Source organism: Pelobates fuscus, chromosome 7, assembly GCF_036172605.1.
Source record: "Pelobates fuscus isolate aPelFus1 chromosome 7, aPelFus1.pri, whole genome shotgun sequence".
Classification (NCBI taxonomy): domain Eukaryota; kingdom Metazoa; phylum Chordata; class Amphibia; order Anura; family Pelobatidae; genus Pelobates; species Pelobates fuscus.
In genome coordinates this window covers 154,208,962-154,226,535 of record NC_086323.1, presented here as the reverse complement: position 1 = coordinate 154,226,535, position 17,574 = coordinate 154,208,962, and the positions used below count along the sequence as shown (strand labels likewise).

The 17,574-nt window shown below is 39.2% G+C and overlaps 1 protein-coding gene across 3 annotated transcripts in view; it reads right to left on the bottom strand.

The window, feature by feature from the left end:
* The window catches only part of PRICKLE2 (prickle planar cell polarity protein 2), a 300,098-nt gene that overhangs the window by 8,777 nt on the left and 273,747 nt on the right, over positions 1 to 17,574 (bottom strand). For all 3 annotated transcript variants that reach the window (XM_063426828.1, XM_063426831.1, XM_063426829.1), the window contains one exon: positions 14,415 to 15,254. In XM_063426828.1, the coding sequence (XP_063282898.1) occupies positions 14,415 to 15,254 (840 nt within the window). The remainder of the gene's footprint in view (positions 1 to 14,414; positions 15,255 to 17,574) is intronic.

The window sequence follows — 17,574 nt, the reverse complement described above, 5'->3', positions numbered from 1 at the left end:
TGTGTTGGCCTACTGATAAATCCTTTGTCAATTCTCCAGAAATTACAATTTATTGAAGTATGACTGTACATAGTAGCGTTTTATTATTTCTAAGTTCATCAATTATATATTTGATTGGCATATAAACTAATGCTTATTTGGTTATAATTATAAGCATCATTCCAAGGGCTGCACAGTCATAGTTGGTTGAATATGACGAGTTTAATAATTGTTTGAAAAGATCATTAATCATCTGTGTCTCAATATTAACAGATGCCTTCTGGGACCCACAAGGAGCAATCAGACCATTAAACAGAGTCATTTTACATTACCCTGTTTTACAACACAGAGATTTTGTTCTGTCTCTGCATTATGAAATCTACACATTTACTGAAACTGAAGGATGCAGATGTCGCAAATTCGACAATTTTCTTTTTAATTAAGCGTCTTAAAATCTCTTGTGTTCTACTATGACTCCCATTAATAATAAAAACAAAAACACAGATTCTATAATTGGCAACAACATTTACAATAGGCAATATGTCCCTATATTCTCGACCACAAATCATACATTGGATTTTATAGGTAAAATAGAACTGTCATTTCTCTAAAAATGTTACCATTGAATAAAATACCAAACATTACCGATATCTTAACAGTTTCTTTTCCTTTTTGTGATGCTCTGTTTCCCTTTGGTTTTATATTAAATATTTAGAAAATGCAAATGCTACTCTGCTAGTAAAACAAAGCATACATAATATATCCTTGCTAGAAATACATCTAAAGATTATTTATAGGTGGTATATGGTCCCGGCTAGACTCCATAAAATATCCCCAATATATCCAAAAGAATGTTGGAGATGTAGAAGAGAAGAGGGTACCATGTTTCATATATGGTGGGCTTGTACGGGTCTGAATAATATCAAGATTCAAATGTTAGGTCTAATGAAAAGTATTTTTAAGGAGGTTGATGTAATTAGTCCCGAAATGTTTTTGTTTAACATGGATTATAAATCAATTGATAAACAACAAAAATATATTATGACACACATATTCCTTGCAATAAAAATCAATATTGCTAGAGCATGGAAATCATTTAATCCACCACTTTGGCAAGAAATAATGGAACAGATAAGGTTCCAATATAAGATGGAATTCAATTCGATATACAATTCCTCAACTAGAAACCTAAGAGAACTTTGGTTACCCTGGACTTCCAAGTTTCCTATATAATAACGAATTGTTAGCTTAAGGCCCGACCCACACTGAGTCACACTCATATATGTGCTAATTTTTATTTCCATATATAAATATATATGTATATTTTTATTTATTTATTATTTTTTTTTATCTTTTTTCTTGTCTCTGTGAAATTTATGTAAGGCTATAGATGATTAATATGGCTAATATGATATTGATCTAATGTAAAATAGATAAGGTTCTAATATAAGATGCAATCTTATACATAATTTCCTATTTGAGAAATTTGTGGTCTACTGGACTTTCAGATGTCTTATATAATAGTGAATTGTTAGACTGGGAATTGGACATGCACCGATTCTCATAATTGCAACTTAATGTGTTGTTTTTTGTTTTTTTCCTCTTCTTCTTTTTCTTTGGATTGTGATATATAGTTAATGCTATAGATAATCAATATGAATGTATATTAATGTTGTATTATGGAAATTTTGTATAACTATTGTGAATACGATATACATATATTAAGAAAATGTATAAATAAAATAAATATAAAAAAAAAAATATTTAGAAAATGGCATCATAATCCAGGTCAGTCAAGGCAAAATACCTACATCCGGGGGGCGGGGCCGGACCGCCAAGCTGGACGGTCGCACATAAGTGCAGCTCCTGCTATATACCCACAAATAAGCTTACAAATATGACGAACGACCTATCTAATGACCGGCTGCAATGGTCTTCAGACCGACTAAGTTACCGGATTCTGGGAGAGGCTGGCTCCGGGAGCTACAGTCCCCAGGAGGTGAGGCCCGCGACAAACAAGTTTGGCCTACGCCGGCGGTGAGAGGGGCAGACGGCCGCTGCCCCACTATCCTGCCTAAAGGTACCAAACCGGCGATCAAGCCTCGAGTGATCCCGGCTCTGTTTCCCCCCTATGGACCGGCGGGGGTGATCCCGGTCCTCACCCAGAGGCTACACATCTAGGGCCCAAAGGCACCACCATCCTGCTCGTAGGCCTGAACACGACATCCAAGATGGCGGATGGCATGCACGCTGGGGCCGGAGGGGGGGAATGCGCCCTCACGGGGAGTACAGCAACAAAATGGGTCTTTGGACAACGGCCCAGGGCGCCAGAAGATCTCCAGCTCCCCGCACTAAACACCACAACCCCACAAGCGACTATTTACCAGCCCACTACTCTAACCTGGCCTCAGGCGAGCAGCAGAAGAGGCATGGCCCGAGCCACGAGGGCAGCGAAACCGGCCCACTCTGCACACGACCCTCCACCACCGGAGACTGCCAACCTCGCAACAGACCAAGGGACTCCCACAGCAAGGCCGACCACATCTGCAACCCTCACATACCGTTTGATCACCGGCGACGATAACAGCGATCTCATCCAGCTGCCACCTATACCACACGGTGCCCAAACACCCGTCCTAACAGGCGCTCACCTCGGGAAGTACAGAAGAGGTACCCATGGCCAGCCGGAGAAGCTGGCCAAAAGACCCCAACGAGAAACACGGCAACACTCCCAGGGGGGCACTGCCCGGACCCCAGCACCAGCGGACACTCGTTCCCGGCTACACGGGCCCGCCAAGCCGCAAAGCCCTGGAATGCAAACCAACCCTAGAACTCTAATCCAGCCAGGGTGATATAATAATCGAACAAACACCATTTAACACTAGCATGTCTAAATCTTGAGTTCTGTAGCACAGCATACCGTTAAACTTACTTACTAACAGCCTTAGAAAGCATCTAGGCTAATTGTGCAACCCTATTCTTTCATATATGCTTAACTTAGACCTGGTTTATAGATTGCTTTATAATATGTTCTACTCAGTCGAACAATGCATGTTTTTCATGTTGTCTAATTGAGCCTGTACTTGCAGCTCACTAATCAGTTTAAGCGACCATTTCATCACCAAGTCAACTATTAGAACAATCTTACATGTACACTCTCTGCACAAACCATGCTTTCCTCCTTTGTCTCTCCTCTACCTATTTCTCCATGACATGTGCATTATGCTTACATGTTCCAAACTACATGTGAACCTAAACTACTGTACCAGAGATTGTATTAATATTACAAAATTGTGCCTATGTAACGAATGCCATGACATGTAACACCACTGTTTACTTATTCTACCGGATGCCGCTGTTGTGGCGCATACCGGATATTTGTTTATTCCGTGCACACCCAAAATAAAGAATTAAAAAAAAAAATACCTACATCCAAAATAAAGAGAATTTGGGTATAAGAATCCAAGATTTGTTTAAAAGCTGTGACATTTTTTAAAAAATGCAACCACTCCATCTCCATCATTTATTGCAGTACTGTAAAGAAAATGTCCTTCAGATATTGTTGGAATAACCCTTTTGAAATGTGCACACAACCGATAGACTGCAAAAGGAAGTCTGGTAAAGGACAATCATTTCTTATTGGGCACGCCGCTGTGCACATCTATTGCTCCATTAAGTAATTGACTTCATTATATTATATTGAAGAGATCGGTGGAGTACTGCACATGCACACACAGTGAACATAATGTGCATGGGTCTTAAATAAAACACTGAGATGAATAGGGGAAGCACTACACATGCTGGTGGTAAAACGTCTTCATAAGCAGTGATATCTTAGATAACTGGTATAGCATGGACTGCATTAAAACTGACCGTAGGTCATACATCTTATTATACCACATTTATAAATGGGATATTCTTACCTCTGGCTTCCCGTTTAATTTAGGACTAGATTGTCGTACTTACCTACATAGCTCTCCATAACCTTGCCCCTGCTTACAGCGCGAACATCATTAGCACATACGCTACAACCTGGCCTCTGCAAACGACCTGTCTATCTCTTTCCCGCACTTGTACCCCTTAAGTCCTCATGCTTTATACATTTTCTCTGCCGTCTCCTATCTACTGTGCCCCCTCTTCCCAAACACCGCTTCCATCCTTCAGGTACATACAGATGTCTTGATTCCATCACTTCCCTTTGTGTATTTGCCCCTCATCTCTTTAGATTGTAAGCTCGTTTGGGCACGGCTGTCTTCACCCACTGTTCCTGTATGTCAGTCATATATACTTTGCTAGAATTAAATGTTTGTCATGTTGGCGCTATATAAATAAATATAATTTTACATGCTGGTGTTTCAGACACCAAACATGTTCATGAGCAGTGATATTTTAGCACTGACTGCTAACCCTTAACCTGCAGTCATTCATCTTACTCTAATAAATGTATTTTAATGAGATATTCTCTACAGTCTACATTTTCAAATGATACACAACCCGTCACCAAAAACATTGGGGACAACTACATTGCCTTTATGTATTTCTTATATTGGAATGGACACAAAAATGTTGCAATATTCATACCAATGCAATCAAACAATATCTTCTGGAACAGTTGGCAGTTACTTGAATAGAAATCCGCATATGGCAGAAAACACACGGCTCAAAAAACTTAAATCCAGGACACGGAGACTTCTTTTCTTTCCATATTAAATCTTCCAGCAATTGATTTTAATCCAAAAAATGTTTTGGCAATGTTTCGAAAACGCCAGGCGCTATCTGATTTCAGTCCAATACTGAGATAAATTATTTCTGATGCATACAATATGCAAGCGCTTTCCAAAGCAAACTGTTTTAGAAGCAAGTTTGTTACAAAAAGTTGTGATTTTAACTAATAAAGCTTTTCGCCTTTCGACGAACAGCCAAGAAATAAGGCTGTCAACACATCAAAGAACTACTAATCACTGGAAAGTAGGGCTCATAGTGAACATTAGTCAATGCCATACATTTCTCTAAGTACTGGAGATTACTATATATATATTTTTCTTATCATGGTTGTCATTGTAACAGTCTTAGCATTTCCCACCAAAAATCTGTACAATTGTCTACCCTGGTTTATCTCGTTATCTTATCTTTCAAACTGATAATAATGATGAGATAGCCAAAAGAAGATAGTTCTTTAACTGTAGAATTGGGTGAAAGATTTATAAATTATCTGCCAGGAACAAAACCTAAGTAAATAAGCTCAGAATAATCATTCTGTCTACTAAAATACAAATAATATAGTTAGGTTTGATACAAAGCATTACAGCTAGCATGAATAATAATAATAATTTATTTTCAAGACACAATATTTAAATATTGGCTTGGTAGTTAAAAATATAAAGTTAATGACGTGTTAAAAAAAAAATATGGTTCTACCTTAGTACCTTAAAGATATACACGGTTATGAATTTATAAAAAGCATTTTTTACAAAATTGTGATGAAGAAAAAAAATCTTTAGACATCGGGAAATCCGGACCCTGGACCTCTTTCTATGCCTGTCCTTAAAAAAAAAAAAAAATCTATATACCGTATATACTCGAGTATAAGCCGACCCGAATATAAGCCGAGGCCCCTAATTTTACCCCCAAAAACTGGGAAAACTTATTGACTCGAGTATAAGACTAGGGTGGGAAATGCAGCAGCTACTGGTAAATTTCTAAATAAAATTAGATCATAAAAAAATTACCGTATATTAATAGAATATTTATTTACAGTGTGTGTATATAATGAATGCAGTGTGTGCGTATGAGTGCAGTGTGTGCGCATGAATGCAGTGTGTGTGCGTAGGAGTGCAGTGCGTGCGTATGAGTGCAGTGCGTGCGTAGGAGTGCAGTGCGTGCGTAGGAGTGCAGTGCGTGCGTAGGAGTGCAGTGCGTGCGTAGGAGTGTGTATGAATGCAGTGTGAGTGTGTGTGATGCAGTGTGTGTTTGTGTATGTGTTGGGGTTGGGCATTTTGATTATTGTTATTTTATTATTTTAATCTTTTTTTTGTTATATTATTTATTTATTTTATTAATTATTATTTTTATTTTTTTTGTTAGATTATTTTTTTTAATTATAATTTTTTTATTTTATTATTATAATATATTTTTTTTGTCCCCCCTCCCTGCTTGCTACATGGCAGGGAGGGGGGCTCTCCTTCCCTGGTGGTCCAGTGGCATTGGTAGTTCAGTTGGGGGGGAGAGGGGGGCTGGCAGAGCTGTAACTTACCTTTCCTGCAGCTCCTGTCAGCTCTCTCCTCCTCCGCGCCGTCCGGTCAGCTCTTCTGTCAGCTCCCACTGTAAGTCTTACACTGGGAGCTGACCGAGGTGCTGAACGGACAGCGCGGAGGAGGAGGGAGCTGACAGGAGCTGCAGGAAAGGTAAGTAATGCTCTCTGCAGCCCCCACAGCCCCTGTCTGTATTATGGCAATGCAAATTGCCATAATACAGACTATTGACTCGAGTATAAGCCGAGTTGGGGTTTTTCAGCACAAAAAATGTGCTGAAAAACTCGGCTTATACTCGAGTATATACGGTACATGGAATTACTGGAAATATCAGGTGCACTTCATCATGGACATAAAATGATCTAAGGTAGCATGAATGGAATCAAGTAATAATGATCTTGACTAATTCATGCTCCTGGGTGCATTCAGAGCATGTGTGCTATCTGGACATTTGCCATGGAAATGATGGGCCAACTCAACTTTTCATAAAATTCATTAATGGCAAATGGGGAAGCTCATCTGTACATCATATCCAAATGAAGGATGTCCTTCTGTGCACCCACGGTGATGACATCTCAAGGCTTAGATCATTCTAGACCTAAACTTTTTCTTTCTAATTTTTTTTAAGATTTTTTTTAAATTAAATAAAATATAAAAATCTAGATACAGCAAACTCAGCTGGGGAGTAGAGGATCAAATCTCAGTAATGTCAAGGAATAGAATAAAACTGTGAACAAACGAATAGAAGAACAAAACAAAACTAAATTCCTTGGAAAACAACTTTCATCAACTATTAAAGACACATTGAAAACAATAATTATGGCGGGATGGGAAAAAAGATAAGGCTAGAAGGGAGAGCAGCAAAGATTTCAGGGTCTGAGGGACCAGGGACATAGCCCATAAGAGACGAATTGCCAAATATATCTGCGTAATATTGTTTTACTGATAAAATCAGTTTAATAATTCAAATTCACTTCAAGCAACAAATCCAATCACGTAATGTAGCAATCAAGGTTTGGATTAAATTTGATTATCTATACTTACTAATATGGTATGGTATATTACCTGTTTTATTCTTAATTACGGTTGCGGCAGATCTGTTTGAATGTTTTTAGAATAATACTTTGCGTGGTGAATTGTGCTTTGCAATATTAAAATATAAAGTAATGGTGTCAAAATCTAACATCTGTTGGACTATGACCCTTTTGAGTGAACTGGACATTTGCCAAACATTTACTCATTGAGTTTCTAAGCACAATATCGTACAACATTATTATTAGCAGCTCTCTATGGGTATGGGTGTCATAGAAATGCCAATTCAGCATTGTAAACAGAGTTATGTACATACTTAGTAACTTAAATACAAATACCTGAGAAGCTTCAAGCTCAGTTTTCAACTTCTAAACACCGAAGCAGTTAAACATTTTGACAAGTACAATCTGTGAGGTCCACTTTTTCTCTTGGTTACAAAACACAAAAATTTGCGTTGTTCCAGGCATTATTTATTAGGTGAAAAGCCTGAAGTTAATTGAAACAGTGGCCTCCCAAATTGCAAACTACTACAGTTCACTGAAACCTAAACGCAATACTTACAAATTTCCAGTTTACCCAGCTTGCCAATTCTTTCCAATATGTGTGTTTGGAAAATAAATGCTAAGCAAGACAATGGATATGAGGGAACCCAAAAATAATTATTACATTTTATTGGTGCACAATATTGTCTAGGGAAAGGATGGTGTGTTTAAGAGAATTTAAAGTACTTGTGTGCTTGGCTTCAATTCTGACCACGGCAGTCACAGTAAAGGTCACTAGTAATAGTATTCTAAGTGGTTCAAGTGTATTTTTATTTTTCAATTATTTTTGCATAAAATGGCACATCTATTATAATGGGTTACCAATTATATTAAGGCCTGTATATATGTATGTCTACATATATATTCCTGATGAAAGATTTGTGAAAATCTGAAACAACAATATTTTTGTAATAAAAGACAAGTTTAACCTTTGGAAAAATTCGAGAGTGTTATATGTTCCACTACTATGTAATTGTTTTTCCAGATTAAGTACCAGGTATAACTTTTATGTGAGTGCATTTTTTTTCTGATATAATCCATTTCTCCTGTGTCCCAGAAATGCAAGATTAAAAAATAACACTCTAAAAGAGTCCTATCTATGATAATAAATGGCGTCAAATAGAGCATAGCACTACAAAATATTACCTGATCTTTTTAGGAAAATCTTAATCTTTACTTTAAGTTCCACAGTCACCCAACATTTAGTTTGTGGAGAAAATCCTAACAATGTGCTATAATCCTACTAGAGCTACATTTGTCAAATTTGTTATCAAGTATAAAAACAAAAAGGGAGGAATTCCGCACTCCTATCAAGAATACTGGTGCAGCCAGACCTGGTGTTGGCTACCCCAAACATAATAGTTGAATAAAGTTGTTGTCCAGGCACTCAAGGATCAGTTTAAATAGCAGATTTATTTGGAAAAGTGAAACGTTCCGATCGCTGGGAGAACTTTCTCAAGCTTGAAAAAGATCTCCCAGAGATTGAAACGTTGCATTTAAAAAAAAAAAAAAAAAATCTATTTAAACTGATCCTTGAGTGCCTGGACCACTACTTTATTCAAATTTGTTATCAAGGACAGACAGACAAGGTTTTATTGATTTAACCCGAACTGGATTATCCCCAAATCTTGTGGGTCGTTTTTGGTTCTTGATGACTGGTTTGAAAAGTATTGTACTAGAGCAATCATGGTCTATAATAGATTTCTCCACCAGAGACACATGGTATTCTGTTCAGATGCATACCACTTGAACATGCTCATTTGGAAAACCTAGCCACAAAATACTGCAAAGGTCATGTGTAGAAAAGCAGCTTATGTGAAGTACCATTTATGTGGCTGGAAGAACATCATGTAAGATGTAGTCTTCACAATAAGGTTTTTTTTTGTTTGTTTTTTTAAATTGAGATTTATTACTTAATAACTCCGAGAAAGTTCTTAATCTGACAGAGCAGTCCTGTTTATCCCAGGCACCCAGTCGTCTAAGAATTCCTCAAACATTACAAAGAGGGCATGTCCTTAAACTTTTGCGATGGGAGTTTGTCGACACAGGATTGCATCAGCAGCAGTCTGCACTTATAGAGCCCTTGTTGGCTGCTAGATAGGGCTGCCTTTTTGGGGGTCATCCATCGGTCTCCCAGAGTTAATACATTATACCAAATCTTGCAGACATGAGTTAAGCTAATATCTCTAACATTGTGCATATTTCTGTGAGGTTACAGCATCTGACTCATGTGTTCCCTGAGCCACAACAAAGTAAATAACTCACTGGCGATATCACCATAGTTTGAGAGACACGTCTACAGATGCATTACTAGTATCGGTGCTCATTGCCTTACCTTAAGTACCATCAAAGGATTTAGCCAAATTCTGCATTAGATTTTTGTCAGACGCTGAAAAGGGCCACATGAATGCAGAAAAACAGTCCAGGATGTTTGGGATGTTTATTTTCCCTTAAATAGTTCTTTCTCTTGAGTCCTGGCAATCCACTGCAAAAGTCTATAAATCTGCTGTACAGCATGTCTATGCACACAAAGTCAGATTCAGGAATTTTACACGAGAGCATGAAGCTGTATCAGATACCCGATTTCTATTCCAAGACAGTCATAGTTCATTCTAACACAAATCAGTAAAAGGCCTGGTTCAAACTATACACACACAGGTCTTACAATTTCAATGACATTCTGTTCTAAACATTTCTCGGACTGGCACTTGGAAAACATTCTTTGTTACTGACACACAACAGGGAGAAGAACAGCTGGCTTCTAAAACTGGCTTTACTGATTACAAAATATTATCGATTCCAGAATGAGGGGAAAAAATACTGCATCGCAGTCGTAGCAAAAAACCTTGAATATATATTTAATGAAAATCTGTTATTGGCACAAAGTCACGTAAAGGCCACTTCAGATTCTTCTCAAGCAAATACCAATCACAGATTGTATTGAAAATATTGTATCTAATCCTTTGTGATTATTTTATTTAAAAGAAATCTCATCCAATTTATGGAAAGATTTATATATACTTTAACCAAGACACATTGTTTGCAAGCTAAACTTCTGGTAAGGATGGAAGGATTAATGTTTAACATTCGTGCAATAGCACACGGCATGTTTTGCCCAATTTGTTTTTGTCCATCCTTCCTAACGGAACTACGTCAGATAAGCACCTCATTCACCGACTGATGTCTCCAAAAGAGGCCACCCAACCAAGTAACACTACTGAATGCTGGGCCAATATAGGTTTGGTGAAACGCACAACACTTCTGTTCTACTAATAGTTTGCCGAGTTTGACATTTAAAATGAATTGACTGGATATTCCATTTCTACTCCTCAATCCAATATAGTTTTCACCTAAAAAAAAATGGTTCAGAGGAAGAAACAAAATGGCCTCTTAAAACCACCCATTCTATTCTAATTTTGACATTTGTGTTTGACCATTCTCAAACCTATTAAAGGGAAACGCCAGTGCCAGAAAAACAATCAGTTTTTCTGGCACTGGAGGGTCCCTCTCCCTCCCACACACCAATCCACGGTTACTGAAGGGGTGAAAACCCCTTCAGTGACTTACCTGAGTCAGCGGCAATGTCCCTCGCCGCTGTCTCCGCCTCCGCGACGCTCCTCCTTGTGATTGCGTCGGCCGGTGGGCGAAACTGATCTCGCCCACCGGCCGAGGAGACCTAATGCGCATGCGCGGAAATGCCGCGCATGCGCATTACGTCTCCCCATAGGAAAGCATTGAAAAATCATTTCAATGCTTTCCTATGGGGTTTTGAGCGACGCTGGAGGTCCTCACACAGCGTGAGGACGTCCAGCGACGCTCTAGCACAGGTTTCCTGTGCTAGAACCCAGGAAGTGACCTCTAGTGGCTGTCTAGTAGACAGCCACTAGAGGTGGAGTTAACCCTGCAATGTAATTATTGCAGTTTATGAAAAACTGCAATAATTACACTTGCAGGGTTAAGGGTAGTGGGAGTTGGCACCCAGACCACTCCAATGAGCAGAAGTGGTCTGGGTGCCTGGAGTGTCCCTTTAAAAGCAAACAGCATAGTAATGGATACTATGGCACTTTTCTTTAATTCATAGATGTAGTCATTTTATATCTTGTACAAAATCATATTATGCTGAAACATATCATTTTGTATAAGTGGTCATGTCAGCTAGAAAACCTGAGAAGCAAATTATATTTCATATAATATTGTTACAAAAGTAAATGTCACTTGGATACACTCCAACAGGCCAAAAAGGCTTTGTTTGAGTTTAGGGGTTTAGCTAGGGAAGAGAATGAGTAAGGGCATTTTTTTTTTTAAATCTCTGGTCACCCCTTTGTATGTTTGTTTGAAAAGTGCCAAACGTTTCTCTCATCTCATGCTTGTGTGGCATACTCTTGTGAAGCCCAGTTATTGTTGTACTCCAAGAGAATATTGTGGATATTTTTCAGGTGTTTTTTCATGTCATTTATGTATCTATAGTAATTGATCTATTTTTACATTTTTAGTTTATAAATATTTGCTATCTGTATTATTGCCATACCAACCAAACTTTGAGAATTATGAATGTAAAACTGGAAGGGGTTGTGGAAAGGGGGCATGTCAGTCATATATACGTCTAAGGTCTGCCAACTTGTACTGCTGTGTGATGTGTATAAGTTTGCCTTCACGTGTGCACAACTCAGAAGTGCTCGTGCAGGGGTACACAAATTATATTCAATTCAAGAAATTTGATGTTTCGATTAAAAAAATACCATGCAGCAATATCCAGATTTTTAATTATGGTATGGCGCTTTGATAACAGATCTACAAGCATCTAAAAACCTATACAGATATACATGAGAAATGTAAAATTCGATTTTGGAGCATATATATTAAGCATCACATTAAACAGGGGTGCCCAAAAGACCTACAACCGTCATAAACTTGCCATTCTAAAGACTGGCAAAGCATAATGGGAGTTGTAGTTCAACAACCAGGGGTGTATTTGCCGCCCCCAAACGCCCAGGGCAAATGCCTTGTTAGCCTTGCGGCTAACAGACATCCTGGGCTGGTGGCTGCTGGGCTGGTTGCTGGGCGGGCGGCTGGCGAGGGAGCACTTCCTCTGAGCTGTCTGCTCAGCTCCCTCGCGCGCCGCAGAGTGAGGCTGGGAGCCGGAATATGACGTCATATTCCGGCTCCGCCTCCCAGCCTCACTCTGCGGCGCGCGAGGGAGCTGAGCAGACAGCTCAGAGGAAGTGCTCCCTCGCCAGCCGCCCGCCCGCCCAGCATGCAGCCCAGCAGCCCGACCGGCAGCCCCACTAGACCCCAGGGAGAGGGAGAACCCCCCCAGCATTCCCAAAGGTAAGGAGGCTGGGGGGGGTAAATAAAAAAAAATGAGTTAATGTGAGTGAGTGTGTCTGTTAGTGTGTGTGAGTGTGTCTGTTAGTGTGTGTGAGTGTGTCTGTTAGTGTGTGTGTGTGTGTGTGTCTGTTAGTGTGTGTGAGTGTGTCTGTTAGTGAGTGTGAGAGTGTGTGTGAGTGTGTCTGTTAGTGAGTGTGAGAGTGTGTGTGAGTGTGTCTGTTAGTGTGTGTATGTCAGTGTGTGTGAGTGTGTCTGTTAGTGAGTGTGTGAGTGTGTCTGTTAGCAGCTAACAGACACACTCACACACTCACTAACAGACACACTCACACTCACTAACAGACACACTCACACACAGACACACTCATACACTCACACACACACACTGACAGATACGCATCCATTAGCTAACAGTTAGCTAATGGATGCGTATCTGTCAGTGTGTGTGTATTTAGAAGGCGGGGGAAGGGTTGGGTGGGGGTGGCGGGGGGGGGGGGGGGTGAGGGGGCGCCTGAGTTTTGTCCTGCCTAGGGCAGCACAAAACCAGGATACACCCCTGTCAACAACTAAGGATCTACATTTTGGGCACCCCGAAATATAAAATTGTTTGTTGTGCTGAAAATGTACATGACGAGTTAAAATCTGTTTCTTCCTCTAAACAACGCCTGATTGCAAAAAGAAGTGTAAAACAGTGAACATCCACAGGAACATATTTGGCACGTCTCTCTCTGAAAAAGAGAAGGACCTTTAAACCTTTTGTATGCCTGAGTGTAGCAGATGTGCAGCTATAACATGAGCCAGTCCTTTGACTCCAAGTTTACTTTTATTGTCTCTTCAGAAAAAGATTTACAGCGGAGGCATGTCAGGCCAGCACTTTATTTAAGTTAAAAATGCTAAATTAATTAATTCTACAGAATGTAATATACTATAAAAGATGCAGTTGATCTTTAATATTTTTTCCCATAGAGTCAAATATAAACTTGGCAATCGGTTGTTTTTTAGTGCCGCAATTACTGCATTTTTGTGTGCTTCTGTCTGGAAGACCATATTACATTTGAAAGTAAATCTGCTTTCTCATCCTTTTTCTGATATAGTTCTAATATGAGACGAGTGCTATAATTGTTTAAAACTAGAGAACACATTGACCCTGACATAAGAGCATTACATTAGAAAATAAATACCTGACTTGCTGGATTTCTCATGGTAAAATGAGTAATTTGTTCCAGCAAATGGTAAATGGTAATTTGTTCCAGCAAATCTGCTGGCAGATTTCAAAATGCAGGAGGGGACTGGGCACTAAGAGGGCACTAGGGGCTACCAAAGCACTTCTTGTATGGTCTTCTGGAAGGGGAAGGCTGTCCAGCATCCCCTTCATGGGTGGTCACACCTCCTTTGGCAAGTAGACCTACCCGATTTGCTGAGCATGCCTGCATCTTTTGGCAGGTGGACCCATGCACTTTACCTCTAGCAAGCCCCCTGGACCTCTGCTCTCTCCTTGTCCCAGGGGGAGGACATGGAATGTTGGCATTTCAAATCTGCATTTCCATTAGGGAATGAGCCAGATTCTAACTATAAATATATTTTTCAAACACAAAACAAATCCTAAAAAGTATTAAGAACGGTCAGCAACTCATCGTCCACGATCATGACATATCCTTGGTGGGGCTTGTACACATTTGTACATTCTTTGCTGCTACAGAACTGAACCATATATATGAAAAAAATAAATACATGTCTGTTCAAACAATGTTTAGGAATATACTTTTCAACACATTGCGTATCTTACCTGTGGCGTTGGAAAGGGCAAGAGATTCCATTGATCCTCTGGGCGTTTGTTCTGTTGGGGTAAGACCTTCTGGGAATTTAAGTGCATTAATTGGATGCCTTGTTCGACACTGCTGGGAACTCATCCCTTTCGCATCCTTAAATTTTGGAACTCTGAGACTTGACTGTGCCTCGTTGAAACTATGACTGGATACATCACTAAAGCTTTCCTGCTGTCTTAACCTTCCTTGGTAGTAATCCTCTCTGTTGTCCTGAGAGAAACTCTCACTGTGCCCCATCATTGACAGGCTTCTTTTCTGGTTGCTGAAATGCTTTGCCCACATATCTGGTTGGGCACCAGCCCCCTGTCCACTGTTATAAGACGTTCTTATATTACACTGGCTAAGAAGCTGCAGTGGGCTTTGTGATTGGCTTCTTTCTATTTTATTACCATAGTGATACAGTTCATCCCTGCTTCTCCATAACTGATCTCTATTTAGGCTTGGGTTCTGGCTCGATACACTCAGTAAATCCATCTGTAAGGAGAGTGGATCTACATCTGTGGAGAGTCTATTGGCTGCTGCATGCATCTTCATGCTGCTGTCTTCTAACTTAGGTTTATTCTTTCCAATCTTGGCACTTCGTCTGGATTCCTTTGCCCTAGCATTTTGAAATGCTGAATCTGAAGAGTCTGAGCCATTTGGATCTTCACCCACACTGCATGCTCTGGAACAAAATATCTGTCCTTGCTTGGGCAGGAAAGGACGTCCAAGTAGAGATTTTTTACAGTGCGCGCAGCAAAAACAATTTTCTGTCGCATGCCAATGTTGGCCATCATAAGTCATCTGACCTTGGTCAATACCTGAGTGAGAAAGAGAACAAATGAAGGTTGTATTATTGTTATTGTTGTTTAAAACATCTCCACTGCTTCTAAAAAAAATAGTATTTATATTTATTAAGAACAAATGTTAGGTCAAAAGCACAAATGGGATTCATTATTTAAAAATGGAAGAATAAGAAGCTTGCTAAGCTATATTATGTAACCAATAAATTACATTAAATGGACACTCCAGGCCCCTAAAGCTCTTTATATGTAAAGAGTGTGTCCTCTTATTTTACAAAAAGTGAAAATGTAAATAGAAATTAGTACTTGTATAAATTGATGTTGTTACACCCCCCCTAGATGTCAATCACACAACCTGTCCTGTTACTTCCTGTTTTTTTAGCTCAGTGTAGTTAAACTCAATTGCTTAGAACACCTGTATTGCCAAGATTTCTCATTGAGCTGTATTTGGAAATCTGGGATTGAACAGCCACAGAAAGTCTGGACTGAGTTTGAAGGGGAGCGTTTCCAAAGGCTCCAGAAAAGTGATCTGCAACTTTGCAAGTAAATATACCCCCAATGAAAAAAATATATTAAAAAAGCAATTAAATGCATACATATTATCATTGCGGGTGTATCCAAACAGTGATTTCGATTTATTTTGAATTTGGGCATTGTAGCGTCCCTTTAAGAAAATAACCAGCATATGTATAGATAACCTATACTTGTTTGCAAATTTGTATTGTAGCATGTGCATTGGGGAACATTGGAATGAGCATTCACCAGACTCTCCCTTTGCATTTGTATTATGATTTTTATTTATTTGTTTAAAGGGGACCACTTCCTAGGATTTTTACATTTATGTTTCGAAACTATACAAATATTAAAATGTCTTGGAAAGAAAGAAAGAAAAAAAAAACTAAAAAAAATGATGTAGAAATCCATAGCGTTATCCTGGAACTGAGCACCTTCGTCTTGGCTCCCTGTCAATCAATGTTATAATCTTTGTCCTTCCTACCTGGCAGTCAAATAGAGAGATAAAGGAGCAGAAACATGTTTATCTCCTCTCTCAGATGCACTATGTGCCCTGGCTGTGCCTCGACTGAACTAGATTGTAATATTAACGGCTAATTCTTTAATCTCCATGAAAAAAAGTTATACGCAATTATTCAATTGTGTAATTTCCAGATAAATTACATTATCCCTTTAAATATATTTAATTACACTCTAATCTTGTGAGAAATAAATTTTTTGGTCCTGAAAAACTGACATAAAATTGGTAAAAAAAAAAAAAAGTCTGAACTCCGATCAGACTTTATTTAATGTAGATTCTTCCTTAGGGCTGGTAACCACATGCCAAGGAGATAGCTTGAAACAGTATACTTGCTCATAAACTAACAAGGGCTAGGATGTATAACAAACTTCTAAATAAATACACAGATGGGGAAGTGTTTTTCAAACGGAAAAGTCAACAGAAGCTCATACTGTGAAAATGACGGACGGTGACACCCAAAAATGTGAGAGATTATTGTTTACAGGGAGAGGGCTGAGATCAAAGAGAGTTTATAGTATTGCAGGGATCACGTGAAACTCAGGCTGGGTGGCCCAAATGATTCCCATTTGCCCTGTGTATCTTTCAATATCCCTCCAAGGACAATACAAAAGTATACACGTTCAAAGGCTTCTTAATGGCTTGTTTATTCAGTGTATCCTGAAACTGTGTCTTCAGTCGGATGTGTGTTCTGATCCTGATTTCATTTCTACCACAATAAATTACATTGTCAAGAGTTTCTGTGAGATTCGATGTTACTGATCGGCATAGTACAATGTAGTTTTTGTGGAAAATTTAACAATTACGATGTATTTGTCAAAACGCATTTTTATGGAGTAATTTGTAAGCAGGCATTTTAAAAAAAAAATAGATGCCTGATTGAAAGACATCCAAGCAAAAAGGTCACCCAGGAACCTTAGAGAATGCTTGGTAACGTCCCTGGGAAGAAGCTAGTTTCTGAGAAAGTCCATAATTTTCCAGGGTCTACCAGAAGAGGACCCCAAGCTCATTGTGTTTTACAGGGGTATGATCCAGACCTTGGTAATAAGACCTATCATAGTTTATGTTTTAAGAGAGGACAATTTTAGATTAAGACTGTGCTTATGGATGGGAACATGGTTTGTTTGTCTGTTGTAGCAATTTTGAGTGTCCCGAGACTTTTAGATCAGATGTTTGCAGCTGGGAGCAAGCACTGCAAACTGCTCTTTAACTAAAGATCGGGTGTGAGCAGGGTTAAATCCCTGCTCACACCACTAACCCTAGGTATCAATCGATACCTTGGCCTCCTGTAAGGCAGCTGGTGACATT